Source organism: Hydractinia symbiolongicarpus, chromosome 11 (genome assembly GCF_029227915.1).
Source record: "Hydractinia symbiolongicarpus strain clone_291-10 chromosome 11, HSymV2.1, whole genome shotgun sequence".
Lineage (NCBI taxonomy): Eukaryota > Metazoa > Cnidaria > Hydrozoa > Anthoathecata > Hydractiniidae > Hydractinia > Hydractinia symbiolongicarpus.
Genome location: NC_079885.1, coordinates 21,944,075 through 21,963,170, shown reverse-complemented (window position 1 = coordinate 21,963,170; position 19,096 = coordinate 21,944,075). Strand labels below are relative to the sequence as shown.

General features: G+C 33.3%; 1 protein-coding gene across 1 annotated transcript; it reads right to left on the bottom strand.

The window, feature by feature from the left end:
- Positions 1 to 104: 104 nt before the first annotated feature.
- Positions 105 to 16,315, bottom strand: LOC130614229 (splicing factor 3B subunit 3-like). Its single transcript, XM_057435652.1, has 23 exons — positions 16,059 to 16,315; positions 14,108 to 14,278; positions 13,714 to 14,028; positions 12,955 to 13,067; positions 12,240 to 12,302; positions 11,545 to 11,619; positions 11,343 to 11,446; positions 10,476 to 10,647; positions 10,256 to 10,351; positions 10,043 to 10,115; positions 8,314 to 8,465; positions 7,186 to 7,497; positions 6,457 to 6,597; positions 6,152 to 6,216; positions 5,701 to 5,758; positions 5,000 to 5,154; positions 4,345 to 4,519; positions 3,920 to 4,131; positions 3,121 to 3,724; positions 2,774 to 2,917; positions 2,442 to 2,546; positions 1,122 to 1,217; positions 105 to 527 (listed from the first exon to the last, which is right to left on the bottom strand). The coding sequence occupies exons 1-23, from the start codon at positions 16,282 to 16,284 to the stop codon at positions 483 to 485; spliced, it is 3,672 nt and encodes a 1,223-aa protein (XP_057291635.1). The 5' UTR covers positions 16,285 to 16,315; the 3' UTR covers positions 105 to 482.
- Positions 16,316 to 19,096: the final 2,781 nt, after the last annotated feature.

The following is a 19,096-nucleotide window of genomic DNA, read 5'->3' as shown; positions in this document are numbered from 1 at the left end:
TGTCTGTTCTGGTTGAGGTGTCTGCTCTACTTCACAACGTGGTATCCACTGATGGGAGAACAGTCTAAAAAATCACTGGTTCACACAAGAGCTAGAGGCTATAATTTTTATTGTGACAATATATTTCCCATTTTTTCACAATATACAATTATTTTGTAATTTTCTCATTTCTTGGTAAAATTTCGAATTAATATCGAACTTTTTGTAACGGTTATCAATCCAACATTTTTGACATTTAACGAAAACCGGGACCCTCCTTTCGATGCTAGAACTCTAAGCAGTGCTAAGAATAGCGTTTATGATTAGTTCAAACAAATAAAATAAGAATAAAAAAAACTAGACATCAAATTATGCCTGTTTAGAAATGTCTTTCTGTCTTTACCAAACTGGTACATCGAGACCAAACCGATACATCGAGACCAAACTAATCTTCTTTTCGTGCTCACATTTTTGCTGCAAAAACGTTCAGACGCGAAGATCGTTTAGAATGCGTATCGTGTACGTATATCTTCGAGCTTTTTCGAAACCTGTAAATGAAACGCCGAATAAAAATATTAGCGAGAGAAAAACTAAGTGCATGAATTAAAAGTTGAACTCGATAACAAAACAAAAATCATTGCTAATTTGGAATATGAGCAAGAGTTTCATCAGACGTAACTAACTTGTAGGGACAGCCTGAGATTGTCAAGAAATAAAAGATGTTAGGCGACTAATCAGGCTGAAAACTTGCAACAAGCAACCAATAAAATAGTTCTTTTAAAGAATGCAAAATCTGATAAATAATAACATTGAAGAAGTGCCAGGCTAAAAATTTGAATGCTATGTTTACTAACTTCTCTTTTTTAAAAGAGACGGACACAGAGAGATAAAATTCCAACTCTCCTTGTAGTAGAAATAAAAATGTGAATTTTAATGTCGACTAACACTTTCGTACAGGATAAGCATTCAGAAGCTCTACATTTCTGATTTGCTGTTTTCATGTACAAAACACAAGCGAGTAAAGAGCGAACTTTATCATTCAGAGCAAGAAGGACAAAATCCCTAAAAGAACATTGTTAAGATCACTGGAAATACGTATCCAGGGATAAGACAATTTACAGTTCTAACGGGTACACTTTTACCTCAGCTGGAGTTCTATCCAATTCTTCCGCGATTGTTTTTCGTTTGCTGTATTCAAGTGAATTAAACTGCTCACACAGATCGCCATCCACAACATTCTAATGTCAATGAAAATACATGGCATTTTTTATAAGCAATTAACATTCACAAATGAGGCTTAAAGATTCTCGTGAAAAAGTGCTTTTTCAGGCTTTAAAATACGCTTAGGGTATGCTTAATGGCAAAAAGATTTATTGGAATATGCTTATGCAAAAACACATGATCAGGCTCAATATATTAGGCTTCCCATAATGCTTAGAATATGCTTAAAAATGACCAAATTGAAGCCTACGGATGCTTATGTCATGCTTACAAAAAACAACATGTACGTAGTCTAGAGAGCGAAACTTTCGAAAGTCAAACAAATCGCAACCAAGTGAAATAACTTTTGGATTGGCCTGATCATTTTTATAATTATTTGGAGAATTAACTTTCGCGAATGTGTAGGTTATTACATGTTCAAGAAGCTCCAAAAATGAGTGCAAAGTTACTATAAAAATGTCATTAACGATAAAAACAACAACACGCTTTTGAATAAATTTAAATAGTTGGTTGACAATTATTTCATGAAGCTAAACAATAAGAATGATTATCATATAAATAAAAAAACACGAGATTTAACCGTCACGAATGATTTGTTTCGATAACTTTTGCAAATTAGTCTTTTCACAAATTCTCAAGATGCCTAACCAGGGTTCAGACAAGGGCTGACAAAATAAATTCCCTGAGTTTCCCTGAGTTTTTGGTCGTTTTGAAGGCATTTTTCCCTGAAACTGACCTGGTTTTGGTACCTTTTTTCCCTGAACAAATATAAGTAGATCTTGTAAATCTAATAAATCTTGTTACTCTAACAAATTGTAATAAGCAAAATTGTCAGATATAAGACCTACATTTATTTATTTGTTGAAAACAGTACATAACTTGTCATGACCAAAATATTAGAGCTGCTGATGATCAACAGGTAAAATTACAACCCATTTACTTCTTAGATTTAAAGAGATTTAGGGTGCAAAAAGGTGGTAAACCTGACAAAAAAATTCCCTGAGTTTTCCTTGAATAAGGGGAAATTTTTTTTTTCTGAGTTCACCTGAAATTTTTTAAAAAGACCTTCTTTCCAGGTTTTACAGGGTCTGTCTGAACCCTACTGACGTTTCTTTCACAAAAGTTTAAATACTAAGAAATTCATTGCTGCAAAACTAGTGCCCATACCCTTTCAAGCACTGGTACACGTTATTACGATTAAATGAATTCAAAATTAATTTGCACCGTTACTTCTTACTTACCTTTAGAGGGGCGTATGATGAGCGATACCACAAATGATCACGCCCACACAAGGGCGGATTTTCTTGCCGCATGTGCATCTCCAAATGTTGAAAAAAGTCGATATCCTATAAATAACGAAAACAAAAATAAAAAAAGTTTTTCTCCTTTCACCATCTTCTCGGCAACAACAAAAGAAAAACAAAAAGGGTAGCAAAGTGAGAACGTTGAAAACAACAACAACAACAACAACGACAACAACAACAACAACAACAACGACGACCACAACAACAACAACAACAACGGCAACAACAACATCAATAACAACAACAACAATGACATCAACAAAGCTAACCTCTCGTCCAGTAAAAGGGACTAACATTCCGACACCACCAGACAACGTGGTGTAAACAAGCGATTCCGAACCGCCAGGTATCAGTGTAGATTTTTGTAGAGAGAGAATGGTTTCACCAACGTGATATATGCATACGGTGTCAGCCTAAATATGAAATGCAACAAATGTATTTTTAAACTGTTTTGTTTAACGTTACAACAGACGATTTATATCGTGATTTTGTACAGAGAAACAGGTTGAAAAATGTTATTAGAAAAGCACAAAGTAAAATCAGGGCAACGAATCTTCACCTTACTCGTTACATCGCTGGCTTTTAGCCAAAAGAAAACCCTGCAAAAGAAACTAACCTTTTGCGAAGCTCCATTTAACAAGCCCCTATCCCATAAAGCTTTAACTCCTGTCGGATCTTCCTCAATGTCATCTTTTACGTCTTGTGGTAATCTGACGAAAAATACATTACCGAATTTATCGGCGCCGGCCATAGTGTCGTAATCCATTAGACAGCCGCAGGTCAAAAACCGCGTGCTGACGTCGTCGGCAAACAGGACGAGTTGATTCTCTTTGCGCTTGTACTTCAAGAAGTGAAACGAGTCTTGAATGTCATGGACAATTATACGGTAGCCAATCGTGTCAATTCCGTTGATGAAAGAAGAAATTTTCTTGTTTTCACACTTGCGTAATAATTTCTTTTTGCCCATGTCGTAGATACGCAGAATACGCCCGACGCCCACTAAAATCCGTCCTTGAAACGGAGTGACCGCAGATGGAATATCATCCACGGGTGTTTTGTGCAGAAATTCCAATTGAATCTTTCCACGATCGTTTTGATACATGCGGTACGTGTGTATGGAAGCCGTTAAACAATTGTGTGGCGTCAGCGTCATTTTATATGCACAGCCGACAATAACAAAACGCTCGCCAGGTCGAGTTAAGAATTCGGCTACACAAACTCTATAATAACAAAATTAAAAAAAGAATTCACGATAGTATAATTAAAAAAACGACAGAATGAATAAATACACAACAATACGGGTAAGGTCTATTTAATTCATGTAACACTTCGCTATATATTGTTCACATCAATCATTCAAGTTGTCTGTATGTGATAAGTCAGGTCTTGCGACTTAAAAGGCAAAATAAACATACGAAAAGGCTGCTTCATCTTGCTCCAGTTGTATCTCGTGGTATGTTTCTCCTCGTATTGGATCCATTACGCGAATGATAGACGCCCACTTCCCGAGGCCAGCTTTGGGTGCACCAAATTGCACCTCAGGCATGTCAGTGTTCAAGAAATTTGCAGCCACTTGCGATTCTGCAGCCCGCGCGGCCTCGTTATCACCACAAGCATCCACCATTTCCTATATGAACATAAACGACTTAATAAAAATAAATAAATAATCAAGCCGCTTAAACGTGCTTTTATAAATACCAGTCCGTGAAAAATCCACGGGTTCGTCTGGATATCAGATTTATGTCCGTCACACTTATCCCGGGTAACGCTTTTTCTTTGGTTACCATTTTGAAAAAAGCACGGTTAATGTTGGTTATAGAGACACAGACAAATACTTTACCTGAGCTAAGGCCATCTTTCGGTCAGCTTTCGCAGCTTTTGTCATAGCGTTGTGGTCGGTTTCGATTAATATTAACGTGCTTGTCTTCATGTCGATAGTGAATTTTCGCGGTGTATAGCTCAAAGGCGTGGTTACTTGGTTAAACACTGCGCCCAACTTCTCTAACGCCAAAATCCTGTTCGTATAACGTGAAAATAGTTAAATAAAAATACACAGCACTCCGTAACGTAAATCCTACAAGGTAACATTAAATATAAACGTACGCTTCCTGCTACACTTGTAATGAAGCATTAACGCCAAAGCCATTTTCTCCCAAATCTCTATTTTTGTCAATGCTTTTCTATATTTCCACCTCTTGCTTAAAACCGCCCAAAATGCCATGTAAAAATTGCTTGGGTGTCCGCTAAATTTATTTCAAACGTTCAAGGTTTTTTGCTACATATCAAGATTCATGACAAAAGAAAAAACATTCTACCATACTTTTGCCAATGCTGGGAATGTTTACATTTTAAGGTTTTCAAAGTTTCTTACTTCAGAGAATGACGGGTACCCGGGGTTTTCAAGGCCTCATAGTTTTATTTTAAAGTTCTTAATGTTTACAACGCCCGACAGACACAACTATAGTTATTAGAAAGAAAGATACAGTTTATATTACCTTAGCGTGTTTGCTGAAATTGCCACAATACCCTCTGGACATTGCTCTGAGGCAAAGCTTGAGGCGTATTCCAGAGACTCGTACGAGAGTGGAGTGAGATGAAAACGGGATTGGTAGGTGTAACTCAACCATGTTCGGCTCGACATAGCTAGAACCTAGTTAAATAAAAGTCATGTTAATTTTACATCATGCTATGCCAGGAAGAAAAGGTTTAAAAAATTCTTCAGTTTTCAGTCTAAAGGTGGCCACTCGTTTTTGAACAGTAAATTCCAGAAGTTTGCAGTTGTATGCCAGAAGATTTCACATCTTTTTTCAGGAGTAATTTCGTCCAACAAAAACAAGCAATTTAATGACAGAAAAAAAATGAACCGCTCCTATATCCTGACAACTAAAAAGCTAAGCCTACACAAAAATAGATCCACAAAGATTTTTTTTTTGAAGAGTTTTTTCCCATCTTTATAACTTTACACTTCTTTTCAGGAGTATATCATATTTCTAGGAGTTGCAAGAAGTAGTGACCACTCTAAGTCCCTGCAAATATTCCAGATTTACCTGTTCCTACACTTCTCTAATTTTTTTAAAGGATCCCTTCAGAGCTATTAATGTAGATTTATTAACTGAAAATCCCGATATCGTAATTGCCAACCTTGATGCGAAGCGGAGGCCCGGCGAACACGCGAAAACAACACGAATTGACTTACCGAGCTTGAACCATAAGTTCTTACATTAAACAATTTCACAGGTTTCGAACCCAAATACCTAAAAACAAAATATAAAAAGATTTAATATGTAGCAGAAAACTTTTAATGCGCCATGATGTGTCAGTTAACTAAGGCACGTGCCTAACAGTCTAGAATGAACGACTTATGAAAAACAAAGCAGATATGAGCGATTTAATATCGACTTTTGTTACGTCACGCACATTGGTGTTACCTTCCACGCGTTACAAAATTTAAGGGTAAAAAGAGTAAAAATAGAAAATCAAAAGTATGACTGAAAGTTCAAAATACAAAAAACAACTCTACACACAACGCATAGTATCTTAGACTTATCGTAGGTTGAACTTAATTTTTGGCTGTTCGCATAAAAAAATTCCCGGATGCAATTGAACAAAAAATTAAAAAAAAACAGGCCAAAGCAAACTATTCAAACCTGATTCGTGTATCAGAAAGATCACCCGTCACAGTATCTAACACTGTTCGCAGCAAGACACCATTCTTAAACACAATAAAACAATCTTGTACATTTTACTGTTAAACAAAACTAAAGCAAAAAACCCTCACTTCCAACATCGAAAGTTAGTTTGGCGATCGATTCTTGCAATAGAATTATGACTTAAAATTTCTGATTGGCAAGAAACTGTCGGCCATCGCAGCCTTATGGAAATAGACTTAATACGATCTGCATTTTACACTTTCCACTATGTATTTTGTGAAACAAACACGCAAAACACTTACTGATAAGCCAATATTAAGAAAATGGCCGCCCACATTACCAGTCGTTGCTTTGTCGCCTGTTTCTGCACCACCCATCTCAATGATGCAAAGTGATTCACCAGCTGCAGGAAGAGCCTGCATACTAAGTGGTTCTAGACAGTCCTGAAATTAGCATAAGTAATTCTACACAGTCCTGAAACTATCGTTAATGGTTTTAGACAGTCCTGAAATTAGCATAAATAATTCTAAACAGTTCTGAGACTATCGTAAATGGTTCTAGACAGTCCTAAAATTAGCATCGGTAATTCTAAACAATCTTGAAACTATTGTTAATGGTTCTAGACAGTCCTAAAAATAGCATAAGTAATTCAACACAATCTTGAATTTATCGTTAGTGGTTGTAGACAGTCCTGAAATTATCGTCAGTGGTTCTAGACAGTCCTGAAATTATTGTTAGTGGTTCTAGACAGTCCTAAATTGGACACCAGAAATATAACATGATAACCCTTATGACATACATTTACAATAGCCTGCAAGCACAACGAGGGAAAAATAAGACTTAAAGCTTACCTAATACATTTACCATACAGGTGGAATGAGGAACAGGTAAGCGTATCTAACTCACAACGAGAACAAAGAGAGGCACTATAACCTTGCTGATGGGCTTTCTTAGAAAATACCTTCCTCACGGTACTAATAAAAAGGCCACAACCCGATAAAATGAAGAGAATAAGGTGAAAAGCATCTTACATTCGGATCTAATGATATAATCCTGACAGTGTTGTCACTCAACCCAACAGCTAAAAACCTTGATCTTTGTTCGCCTGTCGGTACTGGCCCTAACGCCATGCAAACAACATCAGCGCTCATCTCTTTTCGCTCAGTGTACTCGTTCAGTTGACCAGACTGATCCAGCTCGAAGTAAACAAGCTCGTTTCCAGTTAATGCAATGACAATTTGTCGCTCGTTTACCGCACTGCGAATGATGCTCTTCTTTCCAGGTGTTTTCCATTCGTTTACTCTTTTGTCCGAACGAATATGACGAATTCCATCAGGATAGATCTATTAAAGTAAACAAATTTTATTATCCAAATGTCAAATTTTATTATCCATGGAGAAGATATACATTGTATCAGTACTAAAAATCAACTTTCTCACATTCTGACTACCATGAATGCAAGAAATCATCTATAGTTTTAGATTTCGAAAAACAAATTAAAAAACAAACTGTTGTAAAGGATAAAAATTGGCCTGCAACTGATTTTGTATTTGTCAATAACTTTAAGGTGTTTTTTAGTTATTATTCTGCTTTTATGTATTTTTCTAAATTTCTCTTGGGTTTTTAGTTTTGCATAATTTCCTAATGCTAAAGAACTTTACTCCAACTATAAAAGAATATTTTAGAGAAAAAAAACTATTTAAACGATTATAATAATATAGATAAAAACACAACAAAATAATAACTCTCTGAAATAATTTTTCTACACTACTTTTTGAAAATTACACCAATCATTTTCTAAAATCCTGAAAAACAAATTGCCGACATGGTTATCTTATTTGTATGTCTGCTTTGTTATCACGTTCGCACTCGTATCAGCAACTGCCATATATGCCGACCTGAATTAAAAAGGCTGTAAGAAAAACAATCACTGTACGGTATTCAAAACAAACTCAGAACAAACATGATATTTGTGTGGCAAAGATTAAAAATTCTAAAGAAAATCTCAGTAGAAACATACAAGTTTACGCTCCCATATTTCGTACATTAAATTTTATTTTTCGTGGCTTACTCATAATTCGGAGATGACATAGTTTAATAACAAAAGAATAAATAACATAATGTCCACTCTTTTTGTCCTGAAATTGATTAAATCCTACCTGAAGTAAAGCATCTTCACCGAGTAATGAACACGAGAGGGTAGGCGTGGTCCCAAGAAAACCACTATCTGTCACCTCTTCGACTGTTTCACCAATACTTAACACCAACGTAGCATTTACAAAAGACACAACAATGTAAGAATCTTGCTCGTCTAGACAGTAAGAAATAATATTAAGCTTGGTACAGGTAATAAAAAAATATTTCTCTGTTTTCTTTTCTTTAGTAATCTAATAATTTAAAAACATAAGTAAAGAGACATGAAATTTCCTGTTGAAAAAAAATTCTGCTCATAATTCCGGAAAATTTCTATATGCATGCAATACAGAAAAATAATAAAAAAATATATTCGTACGAAATCTCATAAGAACCCTAAAAATATATCTTTTGGCCAAAAATTGCAATGTGGGACTTTTTCAATGTGGGACTCCCACAATGCAAATTGTTCTAACTGAAGCAACATCTTCCTGGCAAACTTCAAAAATATTAAAGCCAGGAAAATAAGTTTTTTGACAGGCTTTATCTGCAATGAAATTTGGAAAAATTTCAACTTAATATCGTTTTTGCCTCAGAACAATGGTTTGCGATCAAATTGATCTGCCACATAGATTCAAGAATCATGCATCACAGACAATATTCAGATTCGCGCAGTGTTGGTCATCACTGGCATTTTTTTGGAAAGCACAGCCAGCAGAGTAGCTACAGCATGTCAAAACAACATAACACCTTAACAATCTTTATTTTGTGACTTTCAAGCAAAAAGGTTTATCTATTCGACCAGTTATACTTTATAACCACTGAGTCCATTGATTCTGAATCTCTCTTTATACAGTACAGTACAGATGTGAGCGTACGCGTACGCTCAAGTTTCACACCTTTTTTTCGGAGGCGGTAGTTGTTTGTCTTTTGTTCTTATTAATTATCTTGCGAGTCTTGTAAGTCATTAACTTGCGCGTAATAAACAAAAGATTATTAAAAAAATAGCTTATTATAACTGCGCCTAACTATTGTTAAATAGTGTTAACATAACTATTCCCAATAGCATAATTGCAAATGTTATCAACTCTATCAATGTGACAGGAAGAGCCATTGTTTAATATTTTTATTAAACAAAAGTTTTGTGTGGAAACTAAATAAACTGGCGAGAAGGCATTGTTGGTTGCGCGGGTTAAATAAAGCTTTTAAGCGATAGAAATTATTATATTTTAACAAAGATTGAAACTATAATTTTGATAGAAAAGCTATTTTAGATCGTGTTTTAGAAGTTTAAGAACGAAAAACGGCGATAGAAATGTTTTTTTAGATCGCATTTTAAAAGTTTAAAAACGAAAAACGGCGATAGAAATGTTTTTTTAGATCGCATTTTAAAAGTTTAAAAACGAAAAACGGCGATAGAAATGTTTTTTTAGATCGCATTTTAAAAGTTTAAAAACGAGAAACGGCGATAGAAATTATTTTTTAGATCGCATTTTGAAAGTTTAAAAACGAAAAACGGCGAAAGAAATGTTTTTTTAGATCGCATTTTAAAAGTTTAAAAACGAAAAACGTCGACAGAAATGTTTTTTTAGATCGCATTTTAAAAGTTTAAGAACGAAGAACGGCGATAGAAAAGCTTCGTTATATCACATTTTAAAAGTTTAATAACGAAGAGCGGCGATAGTTCAGTTGAGTGTACGCGTACGCTTACATCTGGACTGTACTGTAAACTCTCAAACAAACACAAAAGCTCACCTGTAATATTTTTCTTTACTGTCCATACACTTGTTGGATTTCCAGGTAATTCTGACACTGCCATTTCAGACACCTATCAAGGTGAGAAAACAATATCGATATTTTTTTTTTATTTTTTTATTTTTTTAAAAGACTTTTTTTATTTAAATCTGAAATATTTATCGAATATATCAAACCAAAAAATAAACAAACATAATATTGATCAAAACACACCTCCAAACCATGCCTTAAGACACGAAGCGATGACCTTGGACCTCTTCCACAAGCTGCATACAATTGAGGAGTGTCTTCGTTAGCCAAATCGGCAACCTGTATGGACGAATAAAAGCATGTGAAGGGTAATTCTATAATCAATTGAGTCCATCCATGGCAATGTCTAACCAAAACCAAAATAACTCAAAATTAACGAACCGTTATAAACCAAACTCATTACCTGACAATGCATGATTGGCGCAAGACTTTCCATTTCATCAACCAAAACCAAGTTTTGTAAATCTCTTGCGTGAAAGAAAAATGTTTCACCCTCATCCAATTCAGATGCCATTACCGAAGAAAACTCCGGCTCTTCATCGTCATCACCAAGATGAGTAATCTGATACAGAGCACTGGAATAAAAAGGACATAATGCAAGACACAACATTATAAGTTTTTTTCTTAGGTTTTATTTAGTTAAACACATCCAATTGATTATTCACTTCTCATATTCATTTTAAGGGCACACATTAACTGTAATATTTTAATTTTTTAATGATTTCAGCCTGTATATAATAATACACCAACACGGCTGTCTGTATGCTTGCTTATAATGCACAAAGTTGAAATTCTTCGCAAGTTAGACCTTATTTTGACATTAAGAAAAAAAAGAACTTTCAAAATCAGGAAGCCATTACAATGCACTCTTAAGTTTAAGGACAAATAACTTGAAAAAAGTATTTAATTAACAGACATGATTTCCTAGGTTGGCTTCTAAAGATCACCATGGGCCAAAATTGGTCCAAATCCCAAACGCTGGATCAACCAACAGATTCTGGAGCTGACTGGTTGATTATGTCATTAAAAAACCTTTAGATTCTTGTATCATCATAACCATTTGTCAAAAGCAAACAATTCTATTTATTTATTTGACATTCCAAGCTCTGCAGGTAGCAGGTAAAAAAATCAAAATAAATCTTTGACTCCAAGTTGATTTTATAATAAGCCTAGTACTATTCGAATATAGATCAAACTTAATGTCAGTTGTTACTGCTGATCCGACAATGTGAAATGGTCATGTAAATGTAATCACAAGAATTCTACTTACTGGTTACCAAACTCTGATGCACTGAACAAAAAGCCAGTCTTCAAAACGCATAACGCAGAAGAAACCGGAATTGTGTCGAAATATTTAATGCGTATTTCTGTCACCTGGAACAAAGTTAATTAAAATAAATAAAAACAGAATAGCAAAAAGATAAAGAAAGAAATAAAGTAAAATGAAGTAATGTATTGTGTTTTATTGTTACCATATCTTCGTCTGTCTCTAAAGTAACTTTGAAAATATCGCCTTGCTCGGATTGCACCAAGAAGAAGAACATGGACTAAATAAATAAGAATGCAGTCTTGAAAATAACTTGGAAGTGTAAAAAAGATGAGATAACTGCAACTAATTGGCGCAGTTATTTTTCTTAAAATACACTTGAGGGTTCGAACTAGCAGATCAAGTATTGGCAAGTCACTTAGATTTACTTATTGAACATAAAATTTGCAGATCGTAACAACATACAGTATGATTAAAGCTTTTTTAACAAAGATGGCAAAACATTTATGCTCTATAATAAAGCTTTTTACAAATTTTATATATACTTGCAGAAGAATACAGTAAGACAAAGCTTTGTAAGGAGGTTAATTTATTACGAAATACTAAAGCTATATGGGACAGTGTTTTTACCAATTTTATAAGGAAATATGGTGATATTTGTTAGACTATGTGAGAAAGTTTTGTTTACAATTTTATAAAAAATATGACTAGGCCTTGGTAAATTTTTTTAACACTTGTATAAAGACAAATAAGCTGTTATTTTTGGTCATTTTTCTACTTTAATAATCACTTTCATATATCACTTGCATATATGCAAAATTATTCCTGACTAAATAAGATATCCCCATTAAATATCAAAAACAGAATGGTAATTAAAAAAACAAAAATTAACTTTTTTACCTTTGTCTTGTATGTTGCACTACATACAAAAATCATGCTGCGCTCATTGTCGTCCAGGTCGTTCTAAAAAAATAAACATTTGCAGCATTATTAATCTACTTTTAGCTGTATTTCGTCTGCAATATGGCTTGTAACATCTTTACATAATGATAAACATATACAAAACATGGGTTTAGTTTAGTGATACACTTGGCATGTAACAACTTGTTTTTTGACTACACTTTAAAAAATTATTCAAAACTAATAATATTAACTATTAATAATCTTCACCCTTATCAAAGAAATTATTATAGTAAATAATTTCCGACATTACTTTAAATGAATATATGAAAGAGAGTTGTACGGACTGTGAAAAGGTAGAGAACAAAACATAAACATTACGAAATTCTGAAATGGTTGAGGTTGCCTAGGTTTAGAAAATTAGCCCCAATTTGGTCCCTAGTTACCAGCGCGGTAAAAAAAAACTGATGTCACCACCCTGTTTGGATGTTATTTAGCACTGTAATCCCTTCACTAATCAAAAACATTGATGTTAATCTGATAAATGGATGTTGTGGCATTGCATCAAAATAACTAACTTGCCACAATTAAGATTAGTGTCTCCCTTATTTTTAATGGAAAAATGTGCAAGTCAGAATTTCCCTATACAAAAGTTATTATTTATTTTTTGATAATTTAGAAAAAATGGTAACAAAAAACAATAATACAAACCAACCTTTCTTCTTGGGATTGGGCATCTTATATCTTGCTGATCACCAAAATTTTTGTAGGTTAGATAATTCTCAGAACAGACTAGGACACCACTTGGACCATCATTACCACCAGGTACTAAATATTAATTTGTATTAAACATAGAAACAAATCCAGCTCTCAAGTTATAACAAAAACCTTTTAGCACTTGTAGAGGATAACTTTCCAGCAAAATATATAGTATCACAACACAGTGAAAAAAATTGTAAGCAGCTTGAATGTACATTGTAGAAGTTTGTTATAAACTACAAACCAAATACTTAAAATGCATGTATGAACCTTGAATATTATGTCAAATCATTGCAATGCATTTAATTCCTAATTTTAAGCCTAGAAAATTGTGATGGAAAAATTTTGTAGTTGTAAACTTTAACCATGCTAGCATTCACTACAGCAAATATTGATTTGGCATAGATGAGGTAGCAAGAGAAAACAAAGTTTAATCAGCAAATTTTTTTGTATGGTTGAATTGCTAGTATACTTTGATATAGTACAGTATAAATTTTTTTTATTTCTCCTTCACAAAGGTACTTCTTTTCATAACAATAACCAGAGCAATGTTTCAGGGTTTAATAATTTTTTTCTGTGAACTTATTCGTTCTTATTCATTGTTTGTTTGTTGATGACAACTCACACAGATATTGAACTCCATGCACATATATATAAAATATTTTATTCTTAAAACAAGACAATACAAGTTGAATTACTCGAAATAATTTTTTACCTGAAATTAACAGATTTGCAAATTCTTCCAAAGGTTCACTATATTTTCTGACAACATGGTTCAAACCAAGATCAAGTTCGTAGAAGGTTAGTGTCTGTTGCGCAGCCTGTGCAGCTTCACCAGTATGGTCCACATCTGCTTCTTCGTAATCCAACTCTAGGCATGCAAACATGGGGTTTTCAAAGCCAACATCAATACCCACAGTGTGGAAGACGATGTTGTGTGATTTGTGTGCATCAAGAGGTGAAGAAATAGTCAACCTTGCTTGTGCATCTCGATTTAAAATATAAACAAATTTTTGTTTCTCAACAGCACCTGGAAAAAGAAGCATTATTTTAAATTTTGAAATGACATCCTAGCATGGAAAAGGCAACGCATTGTTAAGTGTCAATACCTATCATGATAGCTCGACCTTTCGGATCAGCAGCGAGGTATTGACCTGGGACAATCCTCCTGCATCCACTTTTTCCAAAGGTTTCTTGATGTACTTTTTCAAAACAATTCTTTGCTGGAAGATATTCCAAGATGACAATTCGTCCAGAATCTGAACCAACTGCAAGGTAATCTAAAAATAACTTATCTGAGTTATTATTTTGTTATTTTGTCTGTAAATCCAAATTGTATATGCTAAGAACGAGTTTTTTTAAATCGAACAAGGTGTGGTAGATAATTAAAAGCGTGCAACTACAAAACATTGACAATGGTATAACAAACCAACTCTTATTGTTTTTATTAACATTTAAACACTTAGTCCATACTAATTTTCACACGATAAAGAAAAATGCATTAAAATGATTCAATCTCCTACAGTACAGTCTGAATGTAATCTACACGCTAATATCACACCTTTGCGTGGAGGACGGCAGTCGTTTGTCTTTTGTTATAATTAAATCCCTTGAGCGTTTTGCGAGTTTATATTTGCGTGTTAAAAAACAATGTGCTCGCGAAGAAATATCGGAGCAATTATATTTCTTGTAATAGCGAGATGCATTGTGTAAATGTATTGATAAGTTATTCCCTTAAGTATTAGCGTGAAGTAATTAAATAATAAAAATCTTTCGCGAAGTACAAATACATTGCGCGAGAATGTATTGTTGATTTAATTACTTAAAAAAATTCCAGCGCGTTTAATCTAAGAAACATACAAAAAGCATTGTTCACAACTATTAAATGCTGCTTTTCGTTTTTAAACTTTTAAAATGCGATCTACAAAAACATTTCCATCGCCGCTTTTTGTTTTTAAACTTTTAAAATGCAATCTAAAAAACATTTCTATCGCTGCTTTTCGTTTTTAAACTTTTAAAATGCGATCTAAAAAACATATCTATCGCCGCTTTTCAATTTTAAACTTTTAAAATGCGATCTAAAAAAATATTTATATCGCCGCTGTTCGTTTTTAAACTTTTAAAATGCGATCTAAAAAAACATTTCTATCACTGCTTTTCGTTCTTAAACTTTTAAAATGCAATCTAAAAAACATTTCTATCGCCGCTTTTCGTTTATAAACTTTTAAAATGCGATTTAAAAAAACGCTTAATTACTGCAAATAAAATTTTCAAAAGAGTTCGCTCAAAATAGATTGCTAAAATTGATCTTGCAACCTATTGTGATTAAACAATTGATCGCGTGGGGTCATTGTTTATCAGCGAGGCAATTATTTTCTTAAAAAAACAAAAGCTATGTAACTATTCGTGCGAGTTTTGCGTCCGCGGTAGATTACATTCAGACTGTACTGTAGGCTCTAAACTGACACTTTTTTTTATCTATTTAAACAGATGAAACACAATTGAAAGTTTTCTGCAGTCCTTGTAAAATAAAACAGGTTTGTTTAACATGGGTGGTACAGTACAAGGTGCAACATTTGCAGCTGGTGTGGCAGTCATGTAAAGAGAGAAAAGATATAAAATAGCCCAAGGGGAATTTTGGTAAAGATCTTTATTTCAATTTAAAGATGAGTACCATTAGTTGTATAGTTGTGTTCGTGCTTGTGTTATACTTTATTGAGTCATAATTTAATTACTAATGTCTAGGGAACTGTTTTTCGTTGTGAGTATTAGTGATGCACATTGTATCGTTTATCTGATAATCGTGCATAACCATTTTCCGTATATATTTACTGTATTCGTGTTGCAAGTGTTCGGTACCTGTGTGAATTTGTAGGAGAACAGTTTACTACATTTATATCATTAAATAAATTTTAGACAACTATTAGTATTAGACAAGTATTCACACATTTTAAAAAAAATCCATGCAGTCACAATATAAAAAAAGGAGAAAAACAAACTTCGTTGAAAACAAGTTATAAAGATTCTTGTGTTAAACTTAAATTTCTCCCCACCACATACCTTTCGTTCCTCCTGTCAATCTGAAAGCCATTAGGTCACGTATAACTCCAAATATTTCTGTGGCAAACAGAGGATGAACTTTACCAGTATTTGGATCAGGTCGTAAAAGCTCCAATACCTTTCCTCGAGAAACAGCTATTTCCTGAAGTTTAGTGCCAGAAAAGTTGCCATGGACAGCATTGTAAATTGCTGATGACTTCTGCAGTGTGAGTTGGTATAAGTGCATTTTTTATTCTTTCTAAAAGAGCAAGATTTGAAATTGAATAAAAATTAGACAGTAAGAACAGACCTTTTTTATTCCAAAAGGTCCCATTGACATTGTCGTATTATGTTATAAGTAGCTAAAGATCATCATGAATAGAGTTACATTTTACGCTTATACTTGCATTTCTAATTGACTTGTTTTTGCAAGAAGTTACTTTTTCCATAAATATTTAAGGATCGTCTTTAAGATTGTTTCATTTTTTATACAAATTAAAACAATTTTTATCTTATGGAAATCGTTTCATATATTTTTACATTGTTTGATAATCGTATCATAAACGAATTAAACGTTTCATTTTTTTTTCAGGATTTTATAACAGACTAAGAAAAATAAAATGATTAGAATAACATTCAACACAAAAGAAAAATTGATCTCCAGAATGATGTTTTATAGAGAGCAAGGAAATCATTTTTGAGAGAGAATATTAAACCATGTAAGTGAAGTAAGGTAATTATTGTTGTTATTTTAATAAACTTTGTTCAAATTAAATTTTAAATGTGTGTTATTCATGTCATTTGTTATAAATATTGTTAAAGGAATATATACAGCAATCTTTATATGTTCTGTTCAGTAGCGTTCTTGTGATTCTATAATTCAAGCTTTAAAAACTTACTAAGATGTTTTAATCTTTTTATAATTGTCTTTTGGAAAACAAAAGTAAAAAAGTAAAAAAAAACTAAGATATTAACAGAATATTATTTAGGAAGAAATTTCATGATCCATCCCAGTAATGTTAAATATCGTTATTAGCTGCCCTTCAACTTTACGTAATTTAATTATCATTAAATATTGTTTGTCCCACAAGTAGTTATATAGTTTAATTAATGGCTTACTCACAATTTCAATTTTTAAATTTCTGGCCGTGAACTTTTATGGAATTTGCTCTTTGTATGTTCCCACACCAAAACGATATATAGTCCCTTTACAGATGGTAAAGGAATTTTGTTCTAACTTTTGCACCCCACACGCACTGATGAACAAAATTATTGAGGCATTTGATTTATCTTATGAAATGGAAAAAATATTTCGTTGTAGACGAAACCTTTTGTTGGCTGTTTAGTTGTTTGCTTTTGGATTTTTAAATATACATATTTTAAAATAATGCAATCTAAAATACTAGTTTTGATCGTGACATTTTATAACTAAATACTGAGATTTTTAAGCACCACAATTTTAGCACTCCATTTAACATCTTGTATTAAAGGTAATGATCCTCTTAACTACTTAAAAGAGATATTCTTTGAGTATATAATTTACCTCATATTTTTCTTTTTTGAAGAGGAATGTTAAGACAATGAATTTTTTTTAAAATTATATACATGATTTCTTATAAGAACAACTTTATAAGAACATAAACCTAGGATTTTGCTAAAAATTAAAAACAAAATAAGAATGGCTTTAGGTCCACTATTCCTGCGGTCAAATGTTCTCATTCGAGCTCTCCGATGGGGTACAAAGTGGACTTTTCACAGTCAAACCTTCACAGTACCAACCTTAATTAAACAGAACTATAAGTAAAACAGCGTTAAAAGGTCGCAAAATGGCAAAAATTAAGCAGTATCTAAAACATATTAAAGATTTGACTAAAAAAAAAGACTTCATTGAAAAATCCAGTATTGTATTTATAAAGGTTTCACCACAAACACATTATGATTATGGCATTTGTACACCATTTCATATGGCTGCTTAACCTGAATACTGGCCCGTGATTGGTTCAACAAGTATTATGACGCAAATCTGACCGCAAGAATTGTTGTTTTCATAGCTAAAAACAATTCAGAATGTATTTTTTACACCTAAATTAAACTAGAGCGAAAGGAAACGATTTAATGATGTTGAAATCAAAGCGAAATGGTTATTGTGTCAACAAAAACGTAATTTTTACACAAATAATAAAAAAATTGTAGAAAAAATGTAGCTATATATATACTTGTTTTACACGGATGCTCAAATGCATGCAAGCAGTGGGCGAGAAACTATGATGTAATTTGTATAGATAGCTAGCAGTTTGGGATAAGGTAGCTACACATATCAAAACAGTTTTATGAATACGAAAACCAATTTTAGTTTTTCCATCTTTCGCATCATGTAACCTTCTTGGGGGCCTTCGAAAAAATTTTTCAGGCCCCGTTAGCGGGATATCGCCGCTAAGAGGGGGAGGGGGTCTGAAGCTTGAAAAAGAAAACCGCTAAGGATTGAGAAATTTTAAAAATTTGTTAGTGGCCTGAACATTCTTCATCGTTGGTGAGCATAATTCCTCTTTTCATCAATTCCGATAACTTTTATATACAAAACATGCCCTTGAGCCTTCTAAAAATTTATCCGAATGTGTGTATTTCACAGACAGAAATCCACTAAAAAAGGGGGGAGGGGGTCTGAATCTAACTAACGGAAGGCCCCTTGGGTTTCCGCATTATAATTTTTCGATCAATAGAAAACCTAAGTTAAAAAAATATATATTATATAGAACCAGGGTGTTCTTCGGAGGTTCTCTCACTATTATACTGGAGTTTTGATTAAATTTACTCCTGTCTCAAAAAAAGCTATTTTACCCCCAGTCAAACACAGAAATGGATATTGAAGAATGAAACAATTTCTGATTTACAGAAAAAACATAAAATATGGTTTCTGAATTCTTTTAAAACAGTTTCCATATACGGAAACTGTTTCTAAATCTACTTTGTTATCTATATCTAGCTATCCGTGGTGACTGTGCGCTTAGGTGGCTAATTTCCCATGTTAGCAGCTATAAATAAGGAGGACAAACACATTT